This window comes from Vanessa cardui, chromosome 30 (genome assembly GCF_905220365.1).
Source record: "Vanessa cardui chromosome 30, ilVanCard2.1, whole genome shotgun sequence".
Lineage (NCBI taxonomy): Eukaryota > Metazoa > Arthropoda > Insecta > Lepidoptera > Nymphalidae > Vanessa > Vanessa cardui.
Genome location: NC_061152.1, coordinates 4,584,824 through 4,606,308, shown reverse-complemented (window position 1 = coordinate 4,606,308; position 21,485 = coordinate 4,584,824). Strand labels below are relative to the sequence as shown.

General features: G+C 35.3%; 1 protein-coding gene across 1 annotated transcript; it reads left to right on the top strand.

Moving 5' to 3' along the window:
- Nucleotides 1–1,873: 1,873 nt before the first annotated feature.
- LOC124542330 (zinc finger protein 813-like) lies at nt 1,874–19,903 on the top strand. Its single transcript, XM_047120301.1, has 14 exons — nt 1,874–2,100; nt 2,485–2,604; nt 4,143–4,308; nt 5,586–5,782; nt 7,401–7,619; nt 8,596–8,693; nt 9,693–9,809; nt 10,483–10,593; nt 11,105–11,209; nt 12,829–13,041; nt 15,236–15,347; nt 16,488–16,601; nt 17,696–17,848; nt 19,758–19,903. The coding sequence occupies exons 1-14, from the start codon at nt 1,969–1,971 to the stop codon at nt 19,881–19,883; spliced, it is 1,983 nt and encodes a 660-aa protein (XP_046976257.1). The 5' UTR covers nt 1,874–1,968; the 3' UTR covers nt 19,884–19,903.
- The last annotated feature ends 1,582 nt before the right edge of the window (nt 19,904–21,485 follow it).

Sequence of the window (21,485 nt, the reverse complement as noted above, 5' to 3'; positions counted from 1 at the left end):
GATCAATCTCATTTGTGTCTTCTCCATCCTATGTGACATTGGCGAAGTAATCTGTGCCCTGTCGGCACAACTAAAAGCTATTAAACTAAGAATAGAATAGAACTTGTGAATGCTGGAGGGCATAATATACCAGAGATATAATACAACTCCACATGCATGGTGCATGTGGAGAATATAAAGGAAAATTAAAGGGATCTACACACTCCAGACGATATACTATAAAAACATTTTGGTTTGAAGAATGATGTTTTAACTTTCCTTAAATTCTTTATCAATACCAGTGATGCAGGATGTAGTATCTACATCTCCACAAATAAGTTTAGCTGTGTTATCATTGTTAGTAGTACCTGCACCTTGTATTAACCAAGTCGAAAGTCAAAATTAGGAATCTTTATTGAATTTGGAAGCGCTACACTTGCTTATTAACCGTCTAAAATTTAACACTGGTTTGGAAATGAATACCTCAGTGAATTGCTCTCTTATTTGAAAGCTACCTTTAAGACTTCCTCAAACTGAATTTAGCCTTGTCACCTCTGGCACACAATTTTTTGAACTGCAAAAAATACCTAAAATTACTAGAATTACATTTAAAAATAGAATTATGCAAAAATCAGGGGAGAGTTTAAGAAATTAAACAATCCATGCATTTAGAGATAGTAAATCCATGGTATGCTTCTTTACTGATTTCTCTGTTCAAATAATACCAGATGACTCATCTCTAATGGCTTTTCATTGCAGACTGATGGCGATGATACTTATATATATATGATTTTATTTTTCTATCAATCAGAGTAATTAATAACTAATGTTTCACTGTAATTTATTCAATTTTTAAGGCCTGAAATGCTCGAATTTTCACCCTTTATGAGCCACTATTACTTGGCTGTGTTTATAAATTTAAATAATTCAAAAGCATGTATGATTAAAAATACTGATACCGTCTAAATACAGTAAAGGTTTAAGTTTGATGGAAGATACTTCGTCAGTTACAGTCATCATTGACTAGAACACTGCAATTTGATTATGATATGATGGACATAACAGCTTTACTTGCTGCCTTATTATATAACGGTGTTTTATTTAGTTAAGTTCAACAAGGCACTTCTAAACTTTATCTTCGTCTTCTGCATGATTGAATAAATGGTTCATTACTTTTGCTAAATCTTCGTCTCCAGTTTTTTAATCGTAACAAATGAAGTAACTTCTTTGGAGGGTAATTAAATTCATCAAAATAATCTGTGCCCTGTCGGCACAACTAAAGCAATAAAACTAAGAATTGAATTGAAATAAATTCGTTTACTGATCATGTCAACACGACTTCGCTTTTGTTTACATCTTCATTCAACATTCAAAAGATTTTCCTAGTGCGTATGTGGATATGGAAGTTTTGGAGGTAGCTAATGGTAGATTTTCAATACCCTCCGAATCACAAATTATAGAGTTTTCACGTTTTTCGTATAATCCATCTGACCACGACCAGCATATTGACATTTCGAATTTGAACCTTTGGCGCGCCATCTTAATTTTTTTTTAAATTTCTATTTCCAATCGTAAGGTATTTTTCTTGTACTCTTTAGATCTTACGATGAACAAGAAAATTACAATAAAAATGCGCAGAATATTGGAAATTTTTAGAAAACTAAAAACGTTTTTATATTGCACAGAAAATTGCATGGATTTTCTAGCACGATCTATAATTTAATAAAAATGTAAGCATACGAATCCGGCGCAGGCACTAGTAATCAGTACATATATGTATTTAAATAACAATCTAAACAAATAATATTGTTAATTGTTATATGTATTAATCAAAAGTTTCTTGTTTTAATATGTTATCTGTCATTATCAAAATGGCCGATACTTCAAATGTCATTTCTAATGTCAAACAAAATTGAACAAAATGGCCGAAGAAAAGGAATGAAGCTTCCATTGATAATACATTATTTTCTATGAGTAATATTATACAAAATGAAAGAAATCAATATAAACATAGAAGGCTACAATGTGAACGGAATATGCGTCGGTTGTTTGAATTATAATCGTAAAATGTTTTACTGTGACGACGTTAAAGAATGTTTTAAAGTTTTAGCAAATATTGATGTAAGTACGATAGATTTTAACAACGTTTATTAAAACACAATGAAATATTCATAAAATATCAGAACCGATACATATTATTCGTTACTTGTGTCATATTTTCGCTTTTTATAAGCATTATTGTGGAATAAGGGAATCCTTGGATCCGCCATGATCGTTTTTTATTTATTGTATTGATTTTTTTTGCTATGTTTGTTATAAGTTATATATTATCAAATATTATTTAACTGATGTCAAAACAATCAAAATGAATTGTTTATCGATAAACGTAGCCCAAAAAAATACACACAATTTTTATAAGTTTTTTTTTTTTAATTATTATAACACGTAATTTTGAGGATGGATCACTAACAAGCAGGTGGTAAAAATATAAACATATTTTTTCAGGTACCAGATGGATTAACAGTTCAAGTTTGCTGGGAATGCTTGGCAAATGTCAGGAATGCGTTAAAATTCAAAGGACAAATTCTTAACTCCTATGATATACTTATCGCATATTCAGAAAGGGTAATAAAATCAAATAGAATGTAAACTCATAAACTATATTTATACTAGTAGTCACCCGCGGCTTCGCTCGCATTTGAGTAAAGAAGTAAACTATGTCCTTCCTTGGAGTTAAAGTTTGCGTCATACCAAATATCATCAATTTCGGTACAGCTTTTTGTTCTTATTTTCAAGGTTCGCTTTGGTCGTGAAAGAGCGACAGAGAGACAGAGTTACTTTCACATTTATAACTTTAACATAGATTATGTATATATGTAGTATCTACCGTTTGTTAAAGTGTTAGTAGAAGCATAAAAGCTATATCATCTTAAATCGTACGATTGATGCATGTGTACATGTCACACACGAAGACAACACGCACGATATATACATATATTAACGAAACTTACTCTGATTTGCAATCAGCTTCTAAAGATGTGAACCACGTCTTTCAACAATAGTATTCCCTAATAAGACATATATTTTAATAAATAAAAAATAGCTATATAACCTCCATGCTCTATGCTCATTAAATACATAATATTTAATGGCCCAGGTCACATAAAAAGACAGGAACTGTTATTTGTGTTTTCGTCTTTAACTAAAAATATTTTAGATTGAACCTTATACTATGCTTACCTACCTACCTACTGGTACTTATGCGTACCTACAATTATACATATATATTACTACAAGTGAACATTACTTTAATTTATTGTTATCACATAAGTGACAATGTATGTCTTTGTTGATAATAAATTCTTTAATCCTTTAGTACCCGTTCGAAGTCGAGAAGATTAGCTAGTTTGTCATAAAAAGTTATCATAGCTTATACATACAACAACAACAAATGCCTGTAAATTCCCACTGCCGGGATAAAGGCCTCCTCTCCCTTTGAAGAGAAGGTTTGGAACATAATCCACCACTCTGTTCCAATGCGGGTTGGTGGAATACACATGTGGCAGAATTTTTATGGAATTTGTCACATGCACCTTTCCGCACGATGTTTTCCTTCACCGATGAGCACGAGATGAATTATAAAGACAAATTAAGCACATGAATCAGCGGTGTTTGCCTGAGTTTGAACCCGCATTCATCGGTTAAGATGCACGCGTTCTAACCACTGGGCCATTTCGACTCGTTACAATAAGACATATTTTAATAAATAAAAATAGTTGTATAACCTCTACACCTTATGTTCATTGAATACTTAATATCTAAACAGTGGCCTTGACCCATACAAAAAGAAGGAACTTTTCATTTTGTTTTCGTCCTTAACTATAAATATTTTAGGTTGAACCTTATACTACCAGTTCGAAGTCGAGACGATTAGCTACTTTGTCATAAAAAGTTACCATAGCTTATATATTTTTTTCATTCATTCATCAGCCCACTGCTGTCCACTGCTGAACATAGGCTTCCCCCAGAGCGCGTCACGTTGCTCGGTCCTCTGCGTCCCTCATCCAGCTTCTACCGGCGCTCTTGCGAATGTCGTCAATAATAGCTTATATATAAGTCTATATTGTCTAATTAAATGAACAATATTTTTTAATGTATTTCAGCACAAATTCCTGAACTCGCCCAGCGATCTATCCGTTCATGCGAAACAGCGTTTAACGTCAAGTTTGCTGACAGATACGCAGTTAGTAATAGCAGAGCCGAGTAATAATGGGGATGTGATTAAAAACGAACCCCATCCAGATGATAGCAGCAAATATATTGAATTAGGTTCGTTTTTTTTATTATACGCACGCACTCATATACTTAGTAGCAAGTCAAGCCCGTCTGGGTAACCACCCACTCATCAGATATTTTACCACTGCTATATATGTTAAAGAGTAGGGATGCGTCAATTAAACTACGAGGCTAGTTACACACTGATTTAATAGAAGCGTAGCACCAGCGGGAACGCAGCCACACGCACACACGTAAACGCTTACTTAACTACATATATAACAAACACCAAACAACAGTACTCAACTCAGTATTGTTGTATTCTGGTTTGAAGAAAGAGCTAGTGTAATTACAGGCACAAGGGACATCTTAATTCTCAAGTTCGTCGGCGCATTGGCGATGTAAGGAATGGTTAATATTTCTAACAGCGTCATGTAAGAAATATTAACCATTGTTGTGGCCCATATGTTCTGCCAAACTATAGCATAAAATAAACGTACGTCATACATACATACACACACACACACATATATAGCTTACAATGCATATTTCTATACGTAAATTCGATATTTTTTCCGAAATAAATTCAAGTCTTGTATTTAAATATAAAAAAAACACTGTAATGAATATGTATTTAATGTACCAATGACATTCAGACTATTTACTCTTTAATCGTACAAATATATAACATAGAAAACTAGATTGAATTTAAAATTTTAGAATCCATGATTAACATTTGGTTAGAATTATACGTGTTAGTATTGTAGTAGATTATATAATTATGTGTTGTTTTGAAGCATTCCCACTATTGAAATCTATTAAAATAGATTCTTATTAAAATAATAGGCTATATGACTGGTTTTTAAAATCCATTTTATATTATTCAGTAGAAGTTAAGGAACCCAGTAAAAGTTGTGTTTTTTATTTCTAGTACATATTTGGCGAAAAATATCATATTAAAAATTCCATATTTAAATAGCGCGCAAAAACGCTACTTTGACAATATGGCGCTGCAATGGGGTCGGTGACGTCACTTTCTTGTATTTTAATCTATGGTACATATAGTAGAAAAGCAAAGTTTACAAGATAGTGACTTTATCATAAGCCCGGCCAATCAGGAGCGTTTTGTGTCACGTGACAAACGTTTGAAAAAATGCATGTTTATTTATAGATTTTTGAATAAATGAAGTATTATTTTCAACACTGATTATAATAATTTACAATTTAATTTTCGCGCTGTCAATTAGCCTAATAGATAGTGATTCCGTCCCCCCTGCGAATTAGAGGTTTCTAAAAGTTTTACAAACGTGAAATGTTTGATAATCTTACAGATTTACAAAATGATATAAAATTAGAAAATGAAGACTTCCAGACAGACGACATCAACGTGGACAGCACTTACGACGACCTACCGCCCAAAGAGCAGACAGAGTCGGAGGATGATATTATACTAGCTAAATTAAAGACTGATAAAGGAAGTAAGAAAAAGAAGAAGAAAGAAAAGGACAAAAAACGAGATAGCGAAAAGGTATTACTGTTTATTTATTATGTTTAAACATTATTAATAATATTTTATTTATATTAAAAGGGAATACACAACACAAAAAAGTATTAGTAGTATGTAAAGTAGTAGTAGGTATTGACGAAGCGCCTCTAGCTGTGTAAATAAGGCTTGGAGCTGATTTCACCCCGTTTCTGTTATGCGTTGATGATATAAATAGGAATACACATTTTCTTTCAATAAGCACGAGATGAATTGAACAAGCATTAATGACACGGGTTCAAACCGTCAGTCTTAGTAAAGATTAACGTATGCGAACGCAAAAAATATTCGGAACTAAAAATCTAAATTTGTCTAAATGACTACTCTATACATTTTTTTGTCTTCGTTTGACAGTTAATATTTTTAATAAAGATATATGATTAATTTGACATTTCTCAATACGATTATTTTTCTTTTATCTGTATACTAGCGATCTGCCCGGCTTCACGTGGGTAGAATAGTGATATAAATATATCTACTACAGAATGTCTTTTCACTTTTCAGTTATTAGTCAATACAAACCGCTATGTACGCGTTATCGATAATACACATATAAATAACGTACTGTAAAGAACCATGTTGATTAGTGTTAAATACACAATGAATTTATCCATTCTACATCCTTATATGACGTTGGTGAACAAATGTGCCCGGTTGGCATATTATAGGCTGTTATTTAAATATAGAATTGGCATCACAAATTACCCCAAAAAATCTTTTAAAGAAAATTACAGAAAAAACTTGAAATTATCCACATTACATTATACGATGACCTCTGTGGTCAAGTATTGGGGACACCGGTTTTCATGGGTAGGTACACTCCGAGGTCCCGGTTTCGATTCCCGGCCGAGTCGATGCAGAAAAGGTTCAATAGTTTTCTGTGTTGTCTTGGGTCTGGCTGTTTGTGGTGCCGTCGTTACTTCTGATTTTCCAAAACACAATTGCTTTAGCTACTTACGTTGGGATCAAAGTAATGTATGTGATGTTGTCGAATCTTGTCTTTATATTGTACTAACATTAGCTAAACATGCAGTTAAAACTGTCAAAACAATGAACACCCCCCATCCCTCTGTCTGTCTGTCTGTAATATTACAATAGCCCTTTTTTACTCAATGCATATGTATGTATGCACGGTACATATACCAAAATAAAAATTTTAACAAAAAGAAAAACAGACTTCAAACAAAACACTAATTTCAAACCAATAAATGTGCACTTAAAAGTAATTAAAATAATTGCGTATTCAAAATATTTTTTAGAGTCCTCCTTAGTAAAATGAAATGAAAAACATTAGACTACTTAAAAGTCGATTTACGATTATATAACGTAATTATAGTTATTGTTATATTTGGAGCCGAATATGAATGAAGTCGGTTGAAAATATTTTTTTTTTACATTTTTTACCTGTCTGTCTGTCTATTCCGGCTAATCTCTTGAACGGCTGGACCAATTTTGACGGGACTGTCACTGGTATAATAAAGAGTAACTTAAGCTACAATATATATATATATATATATATATATATATATATATATTTAATTCAAACGCGTAAAAGGTCTTGGGCACAGCTTGCTCAACATATAAACTAAAAAAGCATAAACAGATTGCAGAAACGAAAGAAAAGAAGTCGAGACGTCTGAAGAACCTTCCAGAAGAGCTGGTGGAACTGTACACCATGACCGAGGAGGAGATGTGGAGCGTCAGGGAGAAGGACGTCGCTAACGAGGAGTTCCAGAAAATCAAATACAAATGCCAATATTGTATTTACATCTTCAATACTAAGAAATTAATGGAATTTCATATTAACGGAAAACACAATTCGGTAAGTGAATGGAACTCTTTACCAGCACTGTTCCCCTACTCTTATAACCCAGCAGCCTTCAAACGAGGCGTGAAGAGGCATCTTTCGGGCGACTAGTGCAGATTATTCTTACTGGCTGTACTGGTTGTCTTCGTATTTGGACATCAATTCTACATCTTGCGAACAACTAGTGCTTATTCTTACTGACTGTACTGGTTATCTGCATGTTTGGACGCTATTTCCACTTACCATCAGCGGATGAAAAAATTTTTGCACATTTATTTTCCTACTTGGTGCTTGTATGGAAAAATTTGTAACGATCAGTGTAATACTGATACTAAATATACTATAAAAAGTAGTATTACCATTATATACAAAGTTAATAGCTTTTTGTCATTAGACAATAAAAACCACTGTGTCCTGCATTTTAAATCTGTGTTATCCTTGAATATTATATTATATTCTCGTGTTAAGATGCACATGTTCTAACCACTGGGCCATCTCAGCTCATAAAGTAGGATAATAGGGCCATATTGATCTATATTAAATGCATAATATATTTATGGTATTCTTTAGAGATTAACATATATCCTCACACAATTTTATGGTGGACATTATTTTGATTTATCTCGTAGAGTTCCGCTAGCATTTGCAAAGTAAGTAAAATATATTTTTATTTACATCACACTAGAAACCTTTAAAATTGTCAGCGTTTCTCTACTATACTGTGCATGTATAATACATATAAATCCTCTTGAATCAATCGATCTATTAAAAAAACCGTAGCAAAATCTGTTGCATAGTTTTAAAGATCTAAGCATAGGGACAGACAGCGGTAAGCAACTTCGTTTTATACTATGTAATCATTATGGGGTGTTCATGTATTGTTTTAGATCTCTTATTTAGCGTAGGAACGCCACTTGTATAGACTTTGTGTTTACTGGTGTACAATAATGAGAATTTTGACTATTTTTTTTTTTATTTTGTTTTGTTCTAGAAGAGCGATAACGATCACCAGTGCGATGTATGCAAGGCGTATTTCCTGACGAAGGAGAACATAAGGATTCACAGAAAACTGCATCTTGTTGCTTACAAGTAAGTGATACAAATATCATGAGTTATAACTGAGTTTCATGCCGGTTCGCCTCTGTCTGTACATTTAATTCAACACTAACTAAACTTGAATTTATATTTTCATTAAAATAATTTTGTTTTTGACATGACGTGACGTCATTGGTGACATTGGTCGCATTCATAATCTGTGCATTCGTGAATACCGTTACGAATATCGACGAAGTTGTTATCGGTTTTGGACATAAAATTAATGTATATAAGTAGTTCAGTGGAATGGTGTTATATTATAAATAAAGATATCTTGATCGAGAACTGTTTGTATTACATAATATAGCTGAGCTGAGCGTTTTTATGTTTGTATGACTGTAAAGTAAAGAAAAATATAACAGCCTGTAAATTTCCCACTGCTGTGAAGAGGGGCCTTCTCTTCCATTTAGGAGAGGGTTTGGAACATATTCCACCACGGGAACATGGAACATGTTCCAATGCGGGTTGGTGGAATGCACATGTGGCAGAATTTCGATGTAATTAGACACATGCAGGTTTCCTCACGATGTTTTCCTTCACCGTCAAGTACGAGATGAATTAGTAGCACAAGTATCGCAGTCATCGGTTAAGATGCACGCGTTCTAACCATTGGGCCATCTCAGCTCTTGTAAGGCCGGGGGGACTCTAAATTCTGTACTTCTACACCATTTATTAGAGTCATATATACCCTACTTACCTTATTTATGTTTGTTCACCCACTGATTGTACTCTTTATTGTTACAAGTACTGGTAAAGTACTTGTTACTTTTTATTATATTATTTATAACTTGTATTACTAATTATTGTAAATGTACCAGAATTAGAGTATATTTTAATGATTATACATTTAAAATAGTATCCGTTTTTAAGACCTTAATTTTTAATTTAAAAAGCTGTTAAATTGGTTTCATACATTTATGTATATTTCTTCATTAATTACCCTATATCTGTATATATGTAGATCTATAAATATTTATTATGATAAACTTTCAGATGTCGAGAGTGTAATTTATTAACGACGCTGAAGAAAATAATGTTGGAACACGATTGTGCGAAGAAGCTTCTAGAGCCGGGATACCCTTGCCCTGATTGTCCGGATAAAGTGTTCAGGTAATCAAAAGACTGACCCTTAGGGCTCTAGTCGCTTGTATCCCAAAACAAGCTTTAGGCTTAATGGGAGAGATTAATAGGAGTAAGAAATATTGAAAGCGATCTTTAAAAAACTACTTTTCATTTAAGGCCTCTGTAAGTGGTCACCCCTGCTTAGAGACAGTATCGTCGTATGGCTTTTTTATGGTATAGTTTGGCTGACGAGCATATGGGCCACCTGATGGTAAGTGGTAACCATTACCCATAGACAATGAAGCTGTAAGGAATATTAACTATTCCTTACATCGTCAATGCGCCACCAACCTTGGGAAGTAAGATGTTATGTCCCTTGTGCCTGTAGTTACACTGGCTCGCTAACCCTACAAACCGGAACACAACAATACTGAGTACTGTTATTTGGCGGTAGAATAACTGATGAGTGAGTGGTAACTACCCAGACGGGCACAAAGCCCTACCACCAAGTAAATATCTACACTAACATTATAAATGTGAAAGTAACTCTGTCTGTCTGTCGCTCTTTCACGACCAAACCGAACCGAATTTGACGTAAACCGAGTATGAAACTTGAACTCTAAAATTAAGGACATAGGCTACTTTTTCGCCTGACACATGACAACACCCTATAAAATGAAGCTGCGGACTAATACTAGTTCAAAATAAATCTCTCTTCCAGCACGAGGTCGAAGCTGGCGTACCACAGGACGGTGACACACCAAGAGAAGCCTCAGTGTGACTGTTGCGGGAAAGTCTTCGCGAACAAGATGACCTTGAAATATCACCTCAAGTAAGTAGGTCAGCATACTTCTGACTACCCAAACACCTCTTCCAACTATGTATAGTCTGTATTTAAGAACTACTATAACTACATATGTAGGTATAGCTATCATTACAGAGTATAAAACAAAGTCTCTTACCGCTATCTGTCCCTATATATGCTTCTTATTTAATACGCAAAGGATTTTGATGCGCTTTCTTTATTAAATAGAGTAATTTCAGAGGAATGTTTTTGTGTATAATACATGGACAAGATAGACAAGTTTACGGGAGCAAGACAGACTTTTTTAAAAAGCATAGAATGACACAATGACTTACATTCTGCTGATTAAGCATTCACTCCTATTGTCTTCATGCTTTGAGCTAACATAACTATATAGTAAAGAAACACTGATAATTTTAGATGTTTCTAATGTGAAGTAAATAAACAAATTCTGTAGTGTATTTAGTACCAGTATTGCACTTGTGCGTAGCACATGTTTCATCTAGTACTATACATAATCTATGTGATATATTTTCAGGATATTACCGCTGAATAAAGACGAGAAACCTAAAGAGAAGTTGTTCATACCGTGCAAAGGCTGCGGGAAAATATTCCACTCGAAGAAGAGTTACAGGGCGCATGCGTGAGTCTACTTATCTTTACTTGGTATAGTAAATCCCCTCCCATTTGAACGCTTGGATCTTTTAAAGTATGGGACGCATTTTAATGCAGTTTTCGTCAGTTAATAGAGGGAATCAAGAGGAAGGTTTGCATGTATACTCGTAATACATGCATATTATAGTAGAGAAATGCCGAGAATTTTTATTTAACTAATTGGCCAAAAAACGGTAATTTTTATTTTTGTTCTGTAATCTAAATGTGTGTAGGGTATTTTTATTCTTATTATTGTCGTGTATAGCTGGGAGGGGTAGCTAGTATATTATACTATGATAAATCTGTGGTCGAGTAGTGTGTACAGATTGTCATGGGCATGCCACTGAGATCCCGTGTTCGATTCACCGACGAGTCGATATAGAATAAGTTAATTAGTTTTCCAATTTGTCTTGGGTCCGGGTGCTTTCGGAACCGACATTACTGCTTGATTAAATTGGGATAAGAGTAATGTATATGAGGGTTTCCAATATTTACATTTAGAGAGCTATAAACGCTGATTGGGAAGTCACTGGTTTCTAAAATACGGGGGCTCGTAGTTGAGGGGTACATGACCTCTTTGACAATGTAATATGATTTATTAACATTAAATACATTTGAGAGCCGAGATAGCTCAGTGGTTAGAAAGCGTGCGGGAAGCGTGAATATGTTCCAAACCCTCTCCTTAATTGGTTAATGGGAGAGGAGGCCTTAGCCCAGCAGTGAGAAATTTACAAGCTGTTACTGTTACTTACTATATTTGATTTGGTATAAGATTCCCTTCTATTACATGTTCAAGAGTGCATAGGTCATCGTAAGATTACAAAATTCGTTAGATTACAATCTGTCTCGTCAGATGATTGGTCGTTGAAATAAAACTAGTTTTAACGGATTTGAATCGCGTATATTAATTATTTTTATCATCCCGACGTTTCGAGCACTTTACAGCGTTCGTGGTCACTGGTAGACTGTCTACCCGTGACAAAATAGTTTTATTTCAAAGTGTAATAATCGCGAAAATCTGAGACAACATTATGATTGGTTTTTCTTACAACAAGACCGGCCAATCGGGAAGAGCTTTCGGCAGTTGACAATAGGCTATTTGACAATGCAAAAAATAAACTGCGTATTATTGTAATCAGTGTATATTATGAGTTTAAAATGGTTATTTAGTAACGAAAGTTGAAAATAATACGTAATTTATTCAAGAATCCATAAATAAAAATGCATTTTTTCAAACGTTTGTCACGTGACACAAAACGCTCCTGATTGGCCGGGCATATAATGAAGTCACTTTCTTGTAAACCTTGCTTTTCTACTATATGTACCACAGATTATAATACAGCAAAGTGACGTCACCGACCCCATTGCAGCGCCATATTGTCCAAGTAGCGTTTTCGCGCGCTATTTAAATATAGAATTTTGAATATGATATTTTTGACAAATATGTACTAGAAATAAAAAAATCAACTTTTACTGGGTTCCTTAACTTCTACTAAATAATATAAAATGGGTTTTAAAAATCAGTCAAATAGCCTATTTGACGCCTAACGGATTGTCATCTGACAGCTTAACTTCGATATAATGCGTGAATTTGCAATGATACTGCAGCGTGATCCACGAGGGTCTCAGCTTCCCGTGCGCGGTGTGCGGCAAGCTTTTCCAGTGGAAGCGCAACCTGGCGCGTCACATGCGCAACCACCGCGAGCGCGAGGCGGGCGCGCTGCACCGCTGCCGCGACTGCGGGAAGTCTTTCGCCAGCCGCGACTGCTACAACAACCACATGCGCCTCAGCAAGCGACACGCGCACGAGGATAGCTATGTGTGAGTAGCGTATAGTACGACACAACTCAGATGTCACTATCAGATAAGATGTCACAGATAGATAGGCACACTTAAGTACTTATATGTAGTACGACACAACTCAGATGTCACTATCAGATAAGATGTCACAGATATATAGAAGGCACACTTAAGTACTTATATGTAGTACGACACAACTCAGATGTCACAGATAGATAGAAGGCACACTTAAGTACTTATATGTAGTACGACACAACTCAGATGTCACTATCAGATAAGATGTCACAGATAGATAGGCACACTTAAGTACTTATATGTAGTACGACACAACTCAGATGTCACTATCAGATAAGATGTCACAGATATATAGAAGGCACACTTAAGTACTTATATGTAGTACGACACAACTCAGATGTCACAGATAGATAGAAGGCACACTTAAGTACTTATATGTAGTACGACACAACTCAGATGTCACTATCAGATAAGATGTCACAGATAGATAGGCACACTTAAGTACTTATATGTACTACACAACTTAGACGTAACATCGGTCAAATTCGTAAAACCAATCACATCCGAATTGAGTACGTTATCTATCAATATCTATTTCTCATGTGAATATGATCTTTGCGCAAACGTAATAACTTGTAATATCATATGACTTAATATATTCGTCAATTTGACGCGTCGATTTACATGCACTTGCTTTCTCTGACGCGTGAATCTATAGCGACGAATAGCGTCGAATGGCGCGATAGGGAGCTGTTTCTATTGGTTGTGTGAATCGGCAGTAATCGGTTTTATTTTCATTGCATTGCATTTTCCGATGCTACATCTAATTTGTGTCATACTATACTTACTTGGTGGTAGGCTTCGTGCAAGCCCGTCTGGGTAGGTACCACCCACTCGTCTAATATTCTACCGCCAAACAACAGTACTCAGTATTGTTGTGTTCCGGTTTGAAGGGTGAGTGAGCCAGTGTAACTACAGGCACAAGGGACATAGCATCTATCCTAAGGTTGGTGGCGCAGTTGGGGTAAGAAAAGGTTCGTCACCTTAAGATCTATTTTTGTGTGCTCAGTGTCAGCGATAATCTGCTTTACCGATCGAGAGTGACGTATCGCGCCGCAATGATTTGATGTTTAGATTCAAAAGGTACTAAGTGCTTAAGACTTGATAAAATAATTTATTTGAAAACTGACGAAGGTTTTCTTACCCTAACTGTACATTGTCGATGTAAGGAATAGTTAATATTTCTTACAGCGTCATTGTCTATGGGTGATGGTGACCACTAACCATTAGGTGGCCCTTATACTCGTTCGCTAACCTATACCATAAAATAAATACAAGAGATCGTATTTAGCCAACAACAAAAACTAGGCACAAAGTAATACGTTATGAAATTGCAATAAATCAACGTAGATACTCGTGGACGACTAAACAAAAATTTAACACAAAAATGTCCCTTACATATAAGACTCTCGTTTCCATTGACTCGCTGAGTCCGCACCGTATTCGTTTGATAGTCATACGCTGAGTATTTCATGGAAATTAGGTAGACTTACTCATGATTATGGGTATAGATTTTGAAAAGATCGTATGTTCGTATGTCGAACTAATGAAGAAATATTATCGTCATTACACAGTACAAAAGAAAGTCCATATGTGTGCTCGGATCTTTAATACGCGACGGATTATTTTACGCTTACATAGCAAACGCTGGCTTATCCTGAAGAGATAGATCAAAATAATGTACTACAGTATTGAACACCAAGTCTCTAGCCGAGATATTTTTTTATGGTATAGGTTGGCGGACGAATATAAGGGCCACCTGATGGAAAGTGGTCACCATCACCCATAGACAATGACACTGTAAGAAAACATAACTATTCCTTACATCGTCAGTGTGCCACCAACATTGGGAACTAAGATGTTATGTCCCTTGTGCCTGTAGTTACACTGACTCATCCTTCAAACCGGAACACAACAATACTGAGTACTGTTATTTGGCGGTAGAATAACTGATGAGTGGGTGGTAACTACCCAGACGGTAGGATAATTCAAACTTGCTTCATATCCAATCGCATCGATTTATAATCAGTGGCTTGGCTATGGAAAAACAACAACCAGAAAGGCAGACATATTATCGAAGTTACAATATTAGTAATATCAATGATTTGGTCTCGGTTTTGTATAAAACATATGATTCCAGGCACGCTTGCCACTTCTGTGGTAAGAAGTTCGCCACGCGGTGGTGCATGATCGACCACATCGACTGGGACCACCTGCGGCGCATCAAGTACCAGTGCAGCGTCTGCTTCAAGGCAAGTGTGGGCACCAGGGCCCCGGAGCTCAGGGGGCCCTCTAATCTAAACCTTAAGCTTCTGAAACTAGAAAATCACAACCCTATGCACAAGATCTCTTATTTGGTATCTATTATCTATAATTTTAAGGGGTAATTATTAGTTAAAGAGGGATGGGAAAGAGAGGGTGAGGGCCCGATTATATTTCTATGCACCGGGCCCTTCCTCACCTAGCTACGCCACTGTGTGTGGGACAAACAGACTGACAGTTGCCTGTCCCAATGACATCAAAATTAGGAGGATGTCCGTATTTGTGACATCAATTGTGTTTCGGATATTTGGATTCAGTATAAAAAATGAATATCAAAATACACTTTATTGAAGTTGGCTTTTACAAGCACTTTTGAATCGTCATCTAACAGTTAAGTGAAGCTACCACCGTTTCAGAAAGTAGATTCTACCGAGAAGAACCGGCAAGGAACTCATTAGTTACTCGTTTTTAACATTTAAAAACGGTCATGTTAGTTAATTACATTTATATAAGTATGTAATATATCCTGCCTGGAAGTCAACAAGTATTAATTTTACGCTTTTTTATCGTCTGTATAATCTCGTATTGAATCAAATCAAATCAAAAACTCTTTATTTGGACATACACATTGTACAAATCATAAAATAAAATAAAAAATATACAAAATGACAAAAAACAGGAAAGAATGTGATGCACAAATTGGTAAACCACTCAGCTTGCCTGGTTTAACATTCGCTTCATCTCTGTCACACAGATAATATAGATGCTTTTCAATTTGATTTCGATAATGTTATGTTCGATAGTGTGTTGCCTTCATTGTATAAAATAACATATATATATATATATATATATAATGTATAGTTTGCGTAAAAATCTTATATACATATATTGACGATCTCCGTGGTCGAGTAGTGTGTACATGTTTACATGGGTACGCCACGACGAGGCCCGAGTTTGATTCCCGGCCGAGTCGACGTAGGAAAAGTTCATTAGCTTCCTATGCTGTCTTGGGTCTGGATGTTTGTGGTACCGTCGTTACTACTGATTTTCCATAACACAAATGCTTTAGCTACTTACATTGGGATCAGAGTAATGTATGTGTAGTCTCATATGACGTATTTATTTTGCAGCCGTTCAAAACAGCTAAGATAATGGTCGCCCACATGAACAACATACACGAAGGGAAGAACAAGAAGGAGCCGGACGGCGAGCACCTATGTGAGATATGCGGGAAGTCGTATAAGGTGAGTGAAAGTAGAGTAAATACGGAGATATAATAATAGATATGGATCCTTAATGGCGTTCACGTATCTTGTATGGAGACTTATATGAATGTCAGGGATTTCTTCCAGGACACCTAAAACATAGCACACACACACACACAAGACAATAACGGTATCATGCAAAAAATTAAAAATAAACCGACTCTTATCGCGGTGCGCGTAACAGCTGCGGTCGACACGCGCCGAACGTCATACTTTACTGTTGTGTTTGTACTAGCGACCAACTGTTGGTCTCAGATTTGTCAGTGTATCTAACCATATATATATTTGTATGTTCGTATAAATGTTTGATATCCTACAGTCGATTTCAATGGCAAAAGTACGAGAGAACGATCAAATATGGCCTTGATTTGACGCGATACCATTGGTATTGGTATTAACGCAAGGCGGCAGGCAGGAGCTGGATGCGATTAGCCGGAGAAAGACCACAGTGGCGTGCACTTGAAGAGCCCTCTGTCCAGCAGTGGACAAAAACGGGCTGATGATGTGATGTGATTATTATAATTGTGTTTGAAATATATCACTTACAACTTATTATTTAGTTTATTTCTTTACTCTTCAAACATCATTCTGTACATTTATATTGTTAAAGTTATACTGTTAAATTTAATTTAAGGGTATAATCGAAGTTATCTATCATTTATATCTTGGATAATCGCGCACCTGGTATTTTTGTAAAATTAAATATCTAAAATATTATGGACGCGAAACCTAAGTAATCTCTGATACTGACTTTGGTTTACACCACGGTGTAATGACGTGTCTGATGCCATGTTTATTAAATATATAATTACGAATAAAAAGGCTTGACACAAACAATATCATAATGTTGTCTTAAGTTTTCGTGATTATTACACATTTAAATAAAACTAGTTATAACGGATTTGAATCGCGTATATTAATTACTTTGGACATCCCGACGTTTCGAGCACTTTACAGCGTTCGTGGTCACGGATAGCTGTAAAGTGCTCGAAACGTCGGGATGTCCAAAATAATTAATATACGCGATTAAAATTCGTAATAACTAGTTTTATACAAACAATACTATGTTACAGACGGTGAAACGTCTCAAGGGTCACGTGTGGGCGATGCACACGAACAGGTCGGTGTCGAAGAGCTTCAAGTGCACACTATGCCCCGCCACGTTCTCCTGGCAGACCAGCATATACAAGCACATGAAGATGATGCATTACAGCAAACGAGCCAAGGTAAGCTGTTATATATTACCTCCATCCATCCATCAGCCCATTTCCGTCCACTGCTGGACATAGGCCTCTTTTTTTATGTTATAGGTTGGCGGACGAGCATATGGGCCACCTGATGGTAAGTGGTCACCATCACCCATAGACAATGACACTGTAAGATATATTACCTTACATCGTCAATGGGCCACCAACCTTGGGAACTAAGATGTTATGTCCCTTGTGCTGTAGTTACACTGGCTCACTCGCCCTTCAAACCGGAACACAACAATACTATGTACTGTTATTTGGCGGTAGGATAACTGATGAGTGGGTGGGACCTACCCAGACGGGCTTGCACAAAGCCCTACCACCAAGATACACTTCAGCTTACTAATCCGGTGGGCTATGTCGATGACTTTGGTTCAAGATATATTACAAGAATATGAAATATGATTTTTGTCTATTACTTAGACACTGGAGTGCGAACTCAATTAAACAATAAAGTAGCTTTAAAACTAGTCTAATCTTGATATTAATGCAATATAATTACACATTGTTACGTTGTCATCAGTTAGTAAGTGAATAAATAAAACAAAAGAAGATCACAGAACATTCGATTTTACACATTACTTTTTCTTTTTGAATGTTGTAAAAAAAGGTTTTATATATGGTAAAAAATGTTAATTAAAATTGAACTAATTTAGATGGATATATAATATAGATATTATTAAAATAAAAAGCGTCGGCGCGAACACTTTTGCATTCATAATATTATTATCAATGATGTTTTAGAAAACAGATATGTTATTAACGCGCAAAAAGTGAAGACTAGAAAACGTTCTAATTGGGACGTTTGCGTTTAGTCGTTTTTCGTACTAATACGTCATAATACATCATAATTACGTAGTAATACATTTTGCGTAATTAAAACATCTAGTTACTTTTACTTATTGTTTTTATCAAGCTATCCTTTTTACTTGTAACGAAATGTAAAATAAATGGTCCCCGGCGCAGCACACTTTTTCTGTTGTTTAGTATGGGTATAACATATCTGTTTATTAGAATATCATTGATTATTATAGACAAGTATTGTAAGAAACATCTGCTACATTCCACGAGTCGCCCTCCCAGTTAACAGTATACTGGCCCGTCATTGGTCGGTTCGCGTTCGCTCTTAGGGAATCATTTGGACGGTTAGACTCGCATTGACCAATCAACGCATTCGACTAATTTCCCTTAAGGTGATGTCAGACGGTTCATTCGAGTGAATTTTCTTTTGAGTGATTCATTTTTCTTTCATTCCGACGACCTCCATGGTCGAGTGGCGTGTACACCGGTTTTCATGGGCACGCCACTCCGAGGTCCCGGGTTCGATTCCCGGCCGATTCGATGTAGATTACCATTAGTTTTCTTTTGGGATCAGAGTAATGTATGTGATGTTGTCCAATATTTACTTATTTATTTTTGATTTAAAAGTTAAAATATATTTTTAGCAATCAGAAGGAAAAATAATTTAAAAAAAATAATTGAAACAACCTATAGCTAATGTATTTGAAAATAATCTTAATTTTTAACAATAATTCAAATTGTAATCAAATTTTAAGCAATCACAAACAACCGCTAACTTCAGATATGACAAACACATAAATAAACACAAAACCACAATTATAAATAAACGATCTTACTGCTAAGTAGTGAAAGTACGACGACTGATGACAAAGTGACCCGCAGTCTATCGAGCGGTCGTTTTTATACGATTCGGAAGGTACGCCAACTACCCGCAATAAGTTCGGCTTATAGTATATTAAGATTGTACTCACTAACTCACTCTACAAACCTACAATATAAAATTTTCAGTTTAGCAGAAGAATGTCGAATAAGGAGCCCTACCACCAAGTAGAAGATATAATCATTTATATATTTCAATTTTCAGCAACCAAGAGTTCCAGTCAAGAAACCGGAGACCTACCCGGGCATCGACGTGGCGACCCGGATGCAGTACTTCCCGCCAAACATCCCACAGAACGCGCCGCTCATAAACTTACCTCAGAATGTCTAAATAAACATTTTTTATACAAATATTGCATTTTATTTTACCATCCCACTTTTATTATAAATGCGAAAGTTTTAAGGATGTATGTTTGTCAATCTTTCACGAAAAATCTACTGAACGGATTTGGATGAAACTTTACAGTAATATAGGTTATACATCAGAATAGCACATAGGCTACAGTTTATAATGATTGTATGTAATTTGGGCATCATATAACGTATATTGGGCATCATCATATATCATCATATAACCCGATTGCAGCGCCATATTGTCCAAGTAGTGTTTTCGCGCGTTATTTAAATATGGAATTTTTTATATGATATTTTTCGGCAAATATGTACTAGAAATAAAAAAAAACAACTTTTACTGGGTTCCTTAACCTCTACTAAATAATATAAAATGGATTTTAAAAATCAGACAAATAGCATATTCACTAATTCATCTATATTAATATTATAAAATGTGAAAGCATATCTGTCTGTCTGTCGCTCTTTCACGACCAAACCGCTGAACCGAATTTTATGAAGTTCCTTCTTCTCCTCATCTTATCCTTGAACTCCAAGAAATGGCATAGGCTACATTCTGCCAAACATAAGACACCTCAAAACGCGAACAAAACTGCGGGCGATAACCAGTTTTTCTATAAACTTTTGAATAGTCATTTAAAAACTTTTCGTTCATATTTCAGTAAGAGGGTAAAGATATATAAATAAATTACGAACAATTTTTTACAATCTATTTATAATACCTTCAAAAAAATCGACATGAAAAAAATATTTTTTTTTTTTAAGAATCTGATTTATTTCTAGGATAAGGTTAGACCAATAGAACGTCACATCTCTCCATTGTGCATGGTAAGAATGTACCATATTCAAAGTAGAGCCCATTACACAATGAAAAAAATAAGGTATAAAAGATAAGGACTAGTACAGCAACCAAAACACAATAGGCGATAGGCTGTAATATTCAACCAATCACAGCGGTTGAATACCTGCTACTAGTTACACGCTGCTGTCAGTTTTATGACACTTCGTTGAAAAAATGCTCTGCGATTGGCTGGCTATAAGAAATAAGAAACAAATTCCCACCATGATGGAAATTTTATTCTTATTTATTATTCCTTTTTTTGTATTATGAATTGATTAACGGTGCTTCCATCGCTGGATTCCGCTATTTCTTATTCCTTATATATTATATATATTCTTTTTTTCATTGTAATGGGCCTACTACAGAGATTGATCGAGTTTTTACAGAATAACTCTGCTTTACTAAGTTATAAACCCGAATACTTTGCCCAAACATTTTGTTATTCGGTCAAAGATTCCAATGTTTTCAGCCAATAAATTATTTATATTAATTCAAATATCAAAGCTGATTTGGCTATAACTCGTGCCAATAAAGATAAGATTTAAAATGGTGGACATCTTCGTGCGTCACTAATGCCGTTCGAATTTCTGTTACATTTTTAATATTACCCAAATTTGAATCTTGTAGATTTAACTGTGGACTTATTTTCTTACTAAAACCGATGTTTATACTACCAAGTTTATAGTATATATATATTCAATATGTTTGCATCAGCACGAAGCCGGTGAGGCGAAGAGCGGG

What these genes read in the sequence shown, in the direction of transcription:
- LOC124542330 (XM_047120301.1), top strand. Translation starts at nt 1,969, where the DNA reads ATGAAAGAAATCAATATAAACATAGAAGGCTACAATGTGAACGGAATA. An exon ending in CAGCAAATATATTGAATTAG is followed by an intron (nt 4,309 to 5,585) that starts GTTCGTTTTTTT and finishes ATAATCTTACAG; the next exon opens with ATTTACAAAATGATATAAAA. An exon ending in GCGCACGAGGATAGCTATGT is followed by an intron (nt 13,042 to 15,235) that starts GTGAGTAGCGTA and finishes ATATGATTCCAG; the next exon opens with GCACGCTTGCCACTTCTGTG.